Source organism: Megascapheus bottae, chromosome 5 (assembly GCF_031878675.1).
Source record: "Megascapheus bottae isolate mThoBot1 chromosome 5, mThoBot2.hap1, whole genome shotgun sequence".
Classification (NCBI taxonomy): domain Eukaryota; kingdom Metazoa; phylum Chordata; class Mammalia; order Rodentia; family Geomyidae; genus Megascapheus; species Megascapheus bottae.
Window position 1 is genome coordinate 81,637,111 of NC_143513.1, and position 13,853 is coordinate 81,650,963.

The 13,853-nt window shown below is 52.2% G+C and overlaps 1 protein-coding gene across 1 annotated transcript; it reads left to right on the forward strand.

The window, feature by feature from the left end:
• Positions 1 to 877: 877 nt before the first annotated feature.
• On the forward strand, positions 878 to 6,180 carry LOC150063787 (uncharacterized). The gene is made up of 4 exons (XM_090333518.1): positions 878 to 3,038; positions 3,257 to 3,387; positions 3,514 to 4,393; positions 5,687 to 6,180. The coding sequence occupies exon 3, from the start codon at positions 3,545 to 3,547 to the stop codon at positions 4,154 to 4,156; it is 612 nt and encodes a 203-aa protein (XP_090189644.1). The 5' UTR covers positions 878 to 3,038; positions 3,257 to 3,387; positions 3,514 to 3,544; the 3' UTR covers positions 4,157 to 4,393; positions 5,687 to 6,180.
• Positions 6,181 to 13,853: the final 7,673 nt, after the last annotated feature.

A 13,853-nucleotide genomic window follows, 5' to 3' on the forward strand; every position in this document is an offset into this window, starting at 1 on the left:
AGCTGATTAAACAATCATGTTTTCTTAATTTTTAAGTAAACATAGCACTTCAGGACACTCATTGAAACCATTGTTACTAAGTCAAACCTTTGTTATTATAATAATGCAGAAAAGTGACTCTATCCAAGGTAGTCTACATCCTTGGGAAACAGACATTAGAGAGTAAAATATAGCATTCAAGGCAAAAAGTGTTCATTGAAAGCCTTGACATAAATACTTAAGTGAACTTTAATAGTCTTAATTTTCTCTTTTCTCCACTTTGAAACAAACATTTAGAACAACTCTTCCCAAATTCTTTTTTTTTTGCTAGTCCTGGGCACTGTCCTTAGGCTTTCCTCAAGGCTAGTGCTCTATCACTTGACCCACGGTACCACTATCACTTGACCCAGATTTCAGCAGCTAGGATTCAGGCGTGAGCTACCAGGCTTGAACCACCACCCAAAATTTTTTTATCCAGAGGGAGCAAGTTTTAATTTCCTTTCCAAAGCCACTCTCCTAACTTCCCCTTTTTGTTTTTATACTCCCTTTGTTTTTTATTTGCATTTAAAGTAACCCTTAGTTGGGTGTGGTGGCTTACTCCTGTAATCCTAGCTACTCAGGAGGCTGAGATCTGAGGATCAGAGTTCAAAGCCAGCCCCGGCACTAATGTCTTTCAGCCCGTTATCTGTAGTTAAACACCTGAAAACCGAAGTGGCACTGTGGCTCCAGGGGTAGGGCTGAACTAACAAAAATAAAATAAAAGTAATCCATAGAAAACTAAGTTCCTCTTTAATGAAATATAATAATCCTTTGAGACATTTGGTAATGCCCAGATCTGCTGACCTTTGTAGTTTGAGTTTAGCACCACCCATGTTTCTAACCTTGGCTGCTGGTCACAAGCAGCACAGATACTAGTTACAATTGAAATAAAGCAAATTATTTCAAGAAATGTCTGCACCAAAAATATCCACAAGACAGAAGCACTTTAGTTTGGTAGGAAAGACTTTTTCTCATATTATGATGACAGTTTTTTGTTTGTTTGGTCGTGGGGCTTGAACTCTGGGCCTGGGTACTGTCCCTGAGCTCTTCAGCTCTAGGCTATCATTACTCCTTGAGCCACAGAGCCATTTCTGGTTTTCTACTGGTTAATTGGAGATAAGAGTCTCAGGGACTTTCCTGCCCAGGCTGGCTTTGAACGGAGATTCTCAAATCTCAGCCTCCTGATTAGCCAGGATTACAGGCATGAGCCACTGGTGCCTGGCTTATGATGACAGTTTTGATGCAATAAAATGAGGTTATTTAAAACATGTTCACATGTTCATCATGCATACACGCTTGTGCACAAAAGTTTTAAGGGATGCTTGTTTTGTTTTGTCCCCCCCCCCCTATTTAAATGGGCCATACATTTTCTGGAGTTCAGTGGCAAGAAGTGCTTTTGCCTATAGCACTATAGAACCATGTAGTGAATGCTAGAAAAACAGGCAAATCAAACAAAATATGAGGTGAAACTCAATGCACAAAACTTTTGCCAACAAACAGAATCTCTTATGGAGAACCACGACCAATATGGATCAGAACAGAATCTGTTTAAATATCTTTGCTAGCAAAGCACATTTGATGGCAAGCCTCCATTTCCAGGGCCTGAAAAGAGTGATAGCAACTTGGCAAGGCACATTAGCATCTGAATTGATCACTGAATACTTCCCGGCTGGGGGGAGTAAGCTTGGTGGAAAGGTGCTAGTCAGAGGAAGCTAAACCCTTTACCTACCACGTGGCCAAGATGGCCAATTTCTGGACTAGTCAAAATTGCAAGAAAACTTAGCAGCACTGTATTGAGTGAGTAAGCAAGAAAGCAAGTAGACCGATAAACACAAAGGAAGGGCACACTCCAACAGAGTTGGGGTGCTATCAAGGAGAGACAGTTTTAATTAAGAGAATTCAGGGCTAGTAAGCAAACCTTCAAGAGGGAGCCTAGAGGGGGTCCCGGGACCCAGTGTGCATCTTTCTCTGAAGGGCACCGCTAAAGAGCTGTTGACTGGAATGGAGGTGATCCAGTGGCCAATGATCTCCAAGCTGTAGGTCCTCAGAGAGAGACAGACAGACAGACTGAACTACTACAATACAAGGAACGTTACCTTTCTTCCTTTTTTATTTTTGGTGGGTCATGGGGCTTGAACTCTGCACCTGGGCTCTATCCCTGCGCTCTTCAGCTCAAGGCTACTGCCCTACCCTTTGAACCACAGCCCCATGTCCCATGTTTTAGTGATTATTTGGAGATAAGAGTCTTACACGTTCTTTAGTGCGCTGGCAGGGTTTGAACCTTGATCCTCAGATCTCAGCCTCCCAAGTAGCTAGGATGACAGGTGTGAGCCACTGCCTGCCTGGCTGGAACATTACCTTTCTAGAGATGGCTGGGAGGCATAGAAGGTTGACAGAAGGAATTGGCTTAGAGAGACAGACAGAAGGACCCGCGAGAACAAAGAAAACCTGAATGTTTGGAATCTCTGACCATTTGCCGTTGGACTGACGGAAATTGTCCACATCTTGCCATATTATGGGGTCAAAAGTGCTATATTCGGGTCAGTAATTGCAATTATCCAATTGGAACTGAAGCCAAATTTCCAAGTGGTTAAGGTTTTTAATTTTGCGACTGTACGGTTGACACTGTGGCCAAATTTCTAAGTGGACAAGCTTTTGATTTCAGAACAGCTAGCCTTTGAGAGGGGACTTGGCAGGGGTCCCTGGGGCCCAGCCTGTGTCTTATGGTCAGGGCCACATGCCAAAGGGTTGGGCCTTTGAGACTCGACTGGCCCGGGACGCGGCCTCGTGGCTTCAGGGAGTTGTGGGGTGAGGATGTCGGAGTCCGCGATGAGGCTCCAGAGGGGCTCCTCAAAGACGCCGAGTCGAATTCCTGCTTCAGGCATGCGCAGGAGACCGGACCCGCCCGAAGGGCCTAGGGGACCCCGCTAGCATGGTGGTACGTCCCCGAGGATAGACAGCCCCGAGACGAGAGACCGGGAGGAGATGGTGTGCTGGAGGCCTCGCCGGCAGCGGTGAAGGTGAGCAGTCTGCGGAGGGGCGGCCGGGGGGCCGCGCGGCCCGGGGAGGAGGAGGAGGAGGAGGCGGCCGCGGCGGGATCCGGCCCCACCCGCGGCCCCCGCCCAGGTTCCGCGCCCTCTAGAAGGTTCCGGGAGAGGAGACGAGCGCGTGGGGTAGGCCGTCACGACTGCATGGCTCGAGGGAGGGGGAAAGACCTAACCGCCGACAGGTTCTACAGGGCAGGCCCCGGCGCGAGCGAGCGACGCCTCTTCCCGCCCGGAAGAGGCGCGCCGGGGGCGGAGCCGGAAGTGACCTCAGCGGAACCGGAAGTGACCTCAGAGCCCGGGAGCTCGACGCTGCCTGCCGCAGGTGACTGCAGCTCTGGGCCCGTGACTTGTGGTAAGGCCGGGCGCTGCTGCCCCTCACGGGAGCCGGGCGGTTCTCCGGGGAAGACGCGACGTGACAGCCCCTCCGTGTCCCGCTCTGCCTCCCCAGGAGCTGGTGACCGCCGCCGCCGGCCGTGCCCATGACCGAGCTGGCGTCTCCCCGGGGCCGGTCCCCACCGGGGGACGGGGACGAGAGCCTGGGCGACGAGCAAGGCCTGGTCATCCACCAGCCGGCCGAGGAGCAGCCCCACCGCTGCCCGCTGTGCGGCCAGACCTTCTCGCAGCTGCCCAGCCTGGTGCGGCACCAGAAGGCGCACGCCGGGGCGGGCCGCGCGGCCGCCTTCGTGTGCCCCGAGTGCGGCAAGGCGTTCAGCGTGAAGCACAACCTGGAGGTGCACCAGCGCACGCACACCGGCGAGCGGCCCTTCCCCTGCCCCGAGTGCGGCCGCTGCTTCAGCCTCAAGCAGAACCTGCTCACGCACCAGCGCATCCACAGCGGCGAGAAGCCCCACCAGTGTGCGCAGTGCGGCCGCTGCTTCCGGGAGCCACGCTTCCTGCTCAACCACCAGCGCACCCACGCGCGCATGCCCGCGCCGCACCCGCGCCGGCCCGGCGTCTTCGGGGAGCGGCGACCCTACTTCTGTCCCCGGTGCGGCAAGAGCTTCGCGCGCGAGGGCTCGCTCAAGACCCACCAGCGCAGCCATGGCCACGGGCCCGACGGCCAGGCCGCCCATTTAGGCCGCGTGCTGTGATGCTCGCCGGCGGCCCGTCACCATCCACCGTCGCTCGCGCCGCAGTCACATGCCAAGGCCCTGGGAAGGGCCCTGTGCTGCCGGCTTCCAGGAGAGAGGGAGGGGCCAGACTTGGGGTGTTGAAGTGGCTCGGGCCTTCTCCTACCCTTCCTCCTCCAGATCCTCAGGCTGGCTACGCGCAGCTGCTTTGGGCTCCAGCATTGATTTTCCTCTTCAGACGTGTGCGGCCTAAAGCAGGTGAGACCCCGCAGAGCTGGTCAGCTTCCCCTGACAGAGGTCAGAAGTGGTGGGACCCTGTTGTCAATGTCAGGATTGTAGATCAGTTTGTAACTACCCATTTCCCAGGTTTGCATTCTCGCAGTGTTAAAATTGCTAGCATCGGGGAGAGGGCTCCTTTCTGCAGTGCTTGGCCCCAACCTCAGCCACCCAGGGCCTCAGCCTCCCTCAGCCGCCATGACTCTGAGAAGTCATTTCACTTCATGTCTCAGTTTGCTCATCTGTAAATGGAGCTTAAGGGTGGTGATTCTTAGCCAGGCGCAGTGGCTCACACCTGTAATCTTGGCTACTCAGGTGGCTGAGATCTGAGGATCGAGGTTCAAAGCCAACTCTAGCACTAAAATCCGTGAACCTTTTTTTTTTTTTTGGTGGATGGATTGTGGGCCTTGAACTGGGGCTGGATGTTGTCTCTGAGCTCTTCAGCTCAAGGCTACCACCCTACCCTTGATCTAAGCCCCACTTCTCCTTTTCTAGGTTAATTGGAGATAAGAGCCTCAGGTCCTTTTGTGCCCAGATTGGTTAGGGGAGGATTCTAGCATGTGGCCAAGGGCCATGTGATGGGCTGTGGTGGGTGAGACAGGCCTCTGGGAAGATGGAGGTAGGATGCTGAGGGCTCTGAAAAGACCTTTGCTCCCAGATCTCTCTCTACTGCCGGTCAAGGCACAGGAGACTCATTCTTTTCCTGTTGTTTTTTTTTTTTTTGTGAGTTCTGAGACTTGAACTCAGGGCCATGAGCTTTTTGCTCAAGGTTAGTATTCTACCATTTGAGCCACACTCTCATTTCTGGCTGTTTTGGAGGGAGTGGTGGTTATTGGAGGTTAGATTTTAAGAGACTCCTCTCTGGGCTGGCTTCAACTACCGATCCTCATATCTCACGCTCTTGAGTAGCTAGGGTCACAGCAGTGAGCCACTGGTGCCTGGCTCTCTTGGTTCTTTCTCTTTGTGTCGTGGTTCCTCAGGGATCTATTTCTGCCTGACTTCTGACCCCCAAGGCAGTGGCAGTGTGAACTAGTACTTGGTTAGAGGAGATGAAACAGCACGGAACATCTGGAGCTTGTTACTCACCCGCCCCCAATGCACAGAGTCGTGTCTGTAAATGAATGACCTTGGCGGTGCTGGGTTGGGGACTGAGTGGGCTTGGCCTACTTAAGCCCTAGATAAGTTCAGCCTGAAGTGTTCTCTAGCCAGAGGGCTGGGTGTAGAAGGCCATTCCGCAGTCTAACACTCACTCTGATCTCTGTTTCTGTGAACAAGATGTGAAGTGGAAAGACGCAGGGCACACCTGGCGCAGAGACTAGATGATGATGGAAGCAAGACTGGCACTGCCCCAGGCTTCCTTAAGAAGACCTACCTCGGAAGCGCCCTGCGGTGACCTGTATAGATGTCCCAGGGAAGCCTGGCATCAGAGGCCATTCCACATCCCTGTGGGAAAGCAGCCTGGTTTGGCCTGGGCAGTCCTACGTTCCTAGCTGTCTGACCTTGAACTTCAACTCTCCTGAGGCGGTAGGGACAGTGCCTGCCTGGAGAGCTAGCTTCTGCTTGGCCGAAGTTCAAAGATGAGAAGTGACTGATCTAATCAAGTGCAGCACGTTGGTGGCAGATCCGGCTTTAGAGACCAAATACTCCCCCAAATATGAAGGACATCTGTGGGTTTCCTGAGCCAGGAAGGTTCTTTGCAGGCAGGGGCGGGCTGCCCTTGGCAAATCTGATGGAGTCCTTAGACTTTCATTCCAGAACATGCGCCCTCGGGCAGTTTCAGGAAGATTCCCAGCCCTAGGAGCCTCACTTTCCTCACCTGGTGTTCACAGACACCCCCGCCCCCCTGCCAAATTGAAGTTTCCATACAAATAGTGTTTCTCTCTCCCCCAGACTCCTTCCCTTTCTCTTGTTTGGAAATAAAGAATTCTGAGATGGAAACCCTTTCAGCTAATCCCTCCTCCCAAACCCATGATTAGATTTCTGGAATGGAGTCTCTTTCCTGACTTTGCTGAGCGGGAGGGGGCCGCCCCCTGGGTTGATTGCTTGTTCTGCCTGGAAGCCTGCTGGTTTTCACAGCTGGACTTTTTGTTTGGGCGTTGGCTCTGATTTCACTGAGGTCTCTGAAGAGACCAGACTGCTGAGAGGCTGGTGGAGGCTGGAGCTTGGTCTGTCTGCCCATCAGCTGTGCCCAGACTGCCCTGTCATGTGCCAGTCAGATGTGGAGCCCCAGGCAGGCATCCCATGGGAAGGCCAGGGAGGATGAGGACCAGAGCTCTGCTGGTTCCTGTGGCTCTGATGCGTGGGAGAGGCCTGCGGAGGAGCTGCGAGTCCTCGGGTAGAAGTGGGTCCCAGGATGCACAGGTTTGTGTGTGACTCTGGAGCTCCTCACAAACAACTGCCCAGCAGGAAGGGGGTGGATTCCTGCCCTGGGGTTTACCAAGGGAGGCCAGAGACAGGGGAGACACTTTGTGCCCCACGAACTTCCATTCAGTGTTGATCTTTGGCTAATCTAAGGAAACCTCAGCATACCACCCTCTGCTACTGGCCCAGCTTTCCTCCATATCCTCACTGTGCCCTGCCTCCCCGTGTTGCTCTGAGAAGCCCCCCTGACTTCCCTCCTTACCGACAGGGTAGGTTGAACTTTCCAGTCCACATAACGCCATGCTCCATGCTGCTGCGAGCAGTACTATTAAAACATCCTCCGGGACTGTGTGCAGTCTAATCTCCACTCACTTCTTCCGTATGTATGTGTGTCCAGGCACAGGCACATGGGTGTGCAAGTGCCCAGAAGCTCCTTGAAGGCAAGAAGCAGCGGGGCTTCTTCTGGAACTTTCTTGAACTCCATCTGGGTCTAGCACAAAGCTGGGCGCACAGCACTCAGGAAACGCTTGTCCACTGACAAGGAAGCAAATGTTGGAAATTGGTGGGGGGCTGGGATGGAAAGTGTGCAAGAGAGGGAGTGGACCCATGAATTCCCTAGTGGGTGTGTTTTGCTGGGCTGGGGGCTGGCTCCTCTGGTCACTAGTGGACATGGAGTCAGGTCCTCTCCTTTGTGGGGGCAACGGAAGCAAGAGAGTCTGCCATGGACATAGAGTGCACAGAAATATTTATCCAGGCTGAATATCATTTGGGGTCTCTGACACCCACGGGAACTAACAGAGGAATAAATGTTCTGTCACTGTCAGCTGTCCTGAGGTGTGGTCCTGAGGCTTATCGGGGAGCAGGGGGGCAGCTCCTATCTCAGCCTCCTTGCTGAAACATGGCCACATAACAACCAAAGACAACAGGAAACAAAGCACACACATTGCTTCTTGACTTTCAAATTCATTAATGTTTATGTTTTCATTTTTTGTTTGTCTGGGTCTTGAACTCACAGTCTGGGTGCTGTCGTTAAGCTTTTCTGCTCAAGACTAGCTCTCTACCACTTGAGCCACAGCTCCACTTCTGGCCTTTTATGGTTTATTGGAGATAAGAGTCTCACAGATTTTCCTGCTCAAACTAGCTCTGAACTGTGATCCTCAGATGTCAGCCTCCTGAGTAATTAGGATTACAGGTGTGAGCCATCAATACCTGGCTTTTATTTTTATTTAGTCAGTTAGTTGTTGGTCGTAGGGCTTGAACTCTGGTCCTGGGTGCTGTCCCTGAGCTTATCAGCTCAAGACTACTCCCCTACCACTTGAGCCACAGTGCCACTTCTGGTTTTCTGGTAGTTATTTGGAGATAAGAATCTCAAGGACTTTAGTGCTTGGGCTGGCTTTGAACCTTGATCCTCAGATCTCAGCCTCCTGAGTAGCTAGGATTACAGGCATGAGCCATTCCCCTGGCTGGCTGGCTGGCTGGCTTGCTTTATTTATTTATTTATTTAGTCAGTCATGGAACTTGAACTCTGGGCCTGGGCACTGTCTTTGAGCTCTTCAGCTCAAGGCTACTGCCTTACCTCTTGAGCCACAGCCCTACTTTGAGTTTCTGGTGGTTAATTGGAGATAAGAGTCTATGAGACTTTTTAGTGCCTGGGTTGGTTTTGAACTAGGATCCTCAGAACTCAGCCTCCTAAGTAGATAGGATTACAGGCATGAGCCACTGTGCCCAGCTTTTATTTTTATTTTTTATACTTTGCTGTGCCTCATGCTTGGCTTGCTTACTCACATGGTCTTCTACCCCTTGAGCCAGTCCTCTAGCCCAAACTTTTGTTGGTTATTTTGGTTTGAGAAGTCCAACAAAACCCAAGAGACTCTTCTCTCCAGTTAGCAAGAAAAAATCCAAAGGTGGAAATGAGGCTCCAGCTGCAGAGCTCCACCCTTGAGGGAAAAAGCCAAGCAAGAGTTCCAGGGCCTGAGTTCAAGCCCCAGTTCCTACACCACCACCACTACCACCACCAGAGTAAATGTGGTAGAACAGCTAACATGGCCTTCACGCATCTGCGAGGTGATCTCTGTTTGGATTTGGGTAATGAATATCAGGGTCCTTCCAATCCTACAGGGGTCCCAGCTGCTTGCTCAGTCAACAGTGGGGACCTGCTGAGCAGATTTGGGGTAACTCCCATATGCACCAAAGTGATGTTCCTTCAAGATGGCCCACATCAGGAGACCACGTTCCAGGCCTGGATGGCCCAGGCCAGCCTTGCTCTGGAGGGAAGTCCTCTTCCTTGTGACAGGAGGAAAACCATACCTTGAAGAGTTACTTTAGAAAGCAAATAGGAGAACAAGCTATTGATGCTAGGTAAGTATCAGACACACCGCTGTCTCCTGCCCCGAGGCACCTTCTCTCACTGGAAGTTCTGAGCAGAGGCCCGCTGGCCACGGCTTGAGTGGTTCCCTCCAGTTTTGTTTTTGTTTTTTTTTTTTTGGTGGATCATGGGGCTTGAACTGGGCCTGGGCACTGTCCCTGAGCTCTTCAGCTCCAGGTTACCGCCCTACCCTTGAACCAAGCCCCACTTCCCATTTTCTAGAGGTTCACTGGAAATCAGACTCTCATGGTCTTTAGTGCCTGGACTGGCTTTGAACCTTGATCCTCAGATTTCAGCTTCCTGAGATCTCACAGGCGTGAGCCACCGCACTGGGCTGGTTTCCCCGGGTTTATAAAGGGACCGGGCCCCACTGCGGCTGAGGTGTGCTCCAGCGCCTGCCTTCTGCTCTTCCAGACCACCTGGGTGTGTGGCTCCATCCATGGCCTCTGTGAGTCCAGGACGGTCCTGTGTCATGAGTCACTCCGGCGTGTTGCAGCACTGGAGGTCACTGCTGGGGGTGGGGAGTGGGTCCCTTTCATTCTCTTTCCATGAAACCTCCCGTGGGGCTGCAGGTCTGGCTCTCAGCCTGCTCGGTGGTCCATTACCTGACCAGACACTGCAGTAAGGGGAGAGGTGGGGGAAGCTGGTGTTTCTGATGAACGTCTAGTAGACGGTGTCTGGATCCAGGCAGCAGTCCAGCACCCTGCTCTGGACAGTGGGTCCAGACATGACCAGTGTGTCCCCTGGAAGCTGCAGATAGATGCAAAGCCATAGGTCCTCCCCAGAGCCCTGCCTGAAGCTGCATCCAACACCCTGGTGCCTGGAGTAGGGTTTTTCTCTAGGGCAAATTTTTGGGGTACAGAGAAACGAGGGTGCTTCTTTCCAGAGGGTCTGGATGCCTGTGGCACATCACCCTCCAGTCCCCAACAGCAGGTGCAGGCCATCAGCCTGCCCAGCAGGAATCTGCTGAAATACAGGGCCCAGGGCCGAAGGAAAGGCTAAAAGCTCTCCTAGAGGAGCCCCTACCCCTTGTCCGTGCACCCCCATTCTCACCTCCATTTTCCTGATGCCTCCTTGTAACACCCCAGAACCTTTCCCCACCAATGTCCAAGTGAGAGAGTGTCTTCTGTGGATGCTTTTGTGTCCCTCCATCTCCTTTTCCAGCTGTTGTGGGAACTGGCCACCAGTGTGCACAGCTGCCCAGCCTGGCCCTGTCCCTCTGGCCCTGTCCCTCCGGCCCCGCCTGCTCTGATGATAAGTGAGTGGTGATGTGGAGAAGTGGACGTGTGCTCAGGGCTACCTGCTGGGGTGCAACATGGGATTGAAGCTAGTCCTGGCTGAGGCTTGCCCACCTCCTCTTCTTTGGAGTTCCCCCCAACAATTGTCATCCTGTTCTGGTCCCCCGCGTGTGGATTGAGTTTTGAGAGGGAATAGCCTCTTACTGCGATGGTTCTGTGAGGGGCTGGCACTGTAGGAGAAGGCTTGCCAGGAGGCTCATGGACAGTGACCATCTCCCCAGTACCTGAAGGATCTAAACGTTGGTATGGTAGCACCTTCAGCTTCATGAAAGCCCCCCTCTCCTCTGGAAACAAGGGATAAGAGTCTAGTTCACAAGGCTTTGTGTCCAGCCTGTTGTTTGGGCTTGGCCAAGGTCCTTCCGCTGAACTGAGTGGGGTAGACCAGTTGACTCTGAGGTTTCTTTTGGGTGTGTCTCTGACTGCTTGTCTGAAATGTGCTGGGCGCTGAGGCTCACAGCCCAACTTGGAGCAGCAGGCTGTGCAAGGCATGAGCACAGACCCTGCAGCCAGGCCACCTGGAGTGGGCAGCAGAGGCCTCCCCTCCATCTTGACAGCATTTCTAAGACCTGGCCTGCTCTTTCCTGACACAACCACAGTATCTGTCGGGGAACAGGTGCAGGAAATCTGCAGTGGCTAGCAGTTTCTAGCAGCCACAGACACAGAAAATCACCTTGGAGCAGTTCTTCTTTGTTTCTGGAAAGTCGTCAGTCTCGGGAAATTAAACACACTGCTGCTGTTCTTGAACTAACCTGGGACTTCAAAGCATTTCAAATGCAGATGTTCAGACTCAGGCCAGCTGTGCCACCTGTAATCACCACTGTGAAACTTTATTGAATGCAAAACTCTACCGGGGTCTCCAGGTGTGGGAAGGACGTGGGATTCTCCCCACTGCAGTGGCTGAGCTGACATCTGCTGGAGGTCAGACCAAGGCCCGGGAGGTGGATGTTTATGTGGAGAACAGAACCCACCCAGGCTGACACTTATTTGAAGTCAGTTTGGTGGGGCTTCTGAAAACACATCAATAGGAGCGTAGCGCCTTCTAGTGCACATTTTAGGAATGGATTTCATGGACCTTGTTTGTTCAGTCATGGCTATTTCAGCTCTCAGTCTCCCCCTTTATGTTGGAATGGGAATGCCACCAAGTCAGGGGCCGTGTAGGTGTTCAGTAAATATTAATGAAATGATTTAATGTGGAGAGCCTTAAGCTTTTCAGAGTGTCCTGAAGACAGGAGCTGGGAGTACTGACAGGGGTGTGTGAGTGAGAGGAGGAGAAGCTTTAGGACATCAGGAGGCCAGGAAGACGTGGGTGAATGTCCAGCAATTGCTCCTGGATACTTCCGGGTAAGATAGCTGAAGATCAGACTTGGAAGAGGGCCTGGCAGGAGTCATGGATGATAAAACTGAACAGGGATGCAGTGTTCACACAGCTGCCCTGGGAATTGAAGCGGGGCAGCTATGGTCTGTTTCCCCTGCCAAACACATGCCAGGGACAGCCCTGAAGTACCTGCCTGGCCCTGAGCCTCAGAGCTGACCAGCACGTTGAGGAGCCAGGTCCCCAGACTGCCACAAGTTTGAACCCCTTATTAACCTGAGAAAACCTGGGAAGTGCTGACAAGCTTTCCTCATTTGAAGAGTTGTCATGTGATTTGCTCTTGGTCAGAGCAGTGTCTCCCATCCAATGTGAACAGATGGCCTGGTAAAGAGTCTTGCTTTCATTTGTCTGGGTCTAGACTCTATCTTCTGGAGTAATGTGGCTCTGGGGCCACTGGGACGTGAGTCCAGCTTTGTCTGGCCCTGAAGTTCCCAAATTGTGTGGTTGCTTGGGAAGAGACACATTTCTGATTTTAATTCTCATAATCCATCAACCTCTGAAAAGCCTGTCATCAAACAGAATGTGATGTGCAATATTTACTGGGCCAGGAGTCTGGTGTGTGTGTGTGTGTGTGTGTGTGTGTGTGTGTGTGTGTGTGTGTGTGTGTGTGTGTGATATGCATATGTATCAGTACTGGGGCTTGAACTCAGGGCCTAGTGTTTTTGCCTAACTTTTTTGTTCAAGGCTGGTGGTCTCTCTCTTAGCGTTGTGCCTCTCCTTTTAGCTTTGTTTTGCTGGATAACTGGAGAGAAAACTTTCTCAGATTTCTTTGAACTTTGATCCTCAGATCTCAGCCTTCTGAGGAGCAAGGTGTGAGCCAGCCAGTGCCCAGCTTGTGCCAGGAGTCTGGCGCATGTGTGGTATATTTTACAGTCCACTTTTGCCCTTCTTCCCAAAGAAGTCAGTGGGGCTTGGTCCTTGGTGGAGAAGAGTGAGCTCCTGGAGGGAGTAGTCTCTAGGAGGAAGTCTGGGTTTTAGCTTCCAAGTTCTTATGAGCGGTAATTAGTCTTCATCACACACACACACACACACACACACACACACACACACACACACACACACACACACTTCTCTAAGGTGCCCAGGCTGTGGAGCCTCTGATCCTGGCACAAAAAGCATCTTGGAGGGTCCCGCTGCTGTGGCCAAGCCAGGCCTGCCCCATGCTTCGGCTTGCTTTTCCTGATGACCTCCCCATGGCTCTGTCTCCTCCAGTGGGCTGCCTCGCAGATGTCCCATCCCCGCTGTTGTCCCTGATTGCTTCAAGGTGGCTCTGCCATGTTACCAGGAAGGAGTCCCATACACTAGACCCCACTGCAGAGGGGGAACTCTTCCTGTGCTTTGATTCCTGGGAGATAAAAATCTTTGTGAAGTTAAAAAAAATGTGGCCAGGGTACATGCTGCCTGATGGGTAAACCATGCCTCTCAAGGCACCCCAAGGAAAGACAAAGACCCCCTGCCCACGTCCCCTGTCATAGCTCCGAAGCAGAATTGCAGGGGTCCCAGCCTCACTGGCTATCTGGCCTACAGCCTTGGGGCGGTCTTAGCTGGGTGACGTTAGTAAGCGTCATGTGACTCACCACTATTGAGGCCACAAGTAACAGTACTGAAATTGGAACTCAAGGCCCTTTGCTTGCTAGGAAACCACTCTAACCACTTGAGCAATAACCCTGGTCAATTTTGCTCTTGTCATTCTCAAATAAGGACTCACTTTTTACCTAGGGTAGCCTGGACTATGATCCTCCTATGTATGCTTCCCAAAGAGTTTGGGATGAGAGGCGTGATTCAACACATTTAGTTCAGTTTGTTTGTATTTTTTTTGTCCATTGTAGGGCCTGAACTCTGGGCCTGGGTGCTGTTCCTGAGCTCTTCAGCTCAAGGCTACTGCTCTACGCTTGAGCCTCAGCCCCACTTCCCCTTTTCTAGTGATTAATTGCAGATAAGAGTCTCAGGACTCATGCCTGGGCTGGCTTTGAACCCTGAACCTCAGATCACAGCCTTCTGAGTAGCTAAGATTACAAGCGTGAGCCACTGCGCTGGCTCCACATT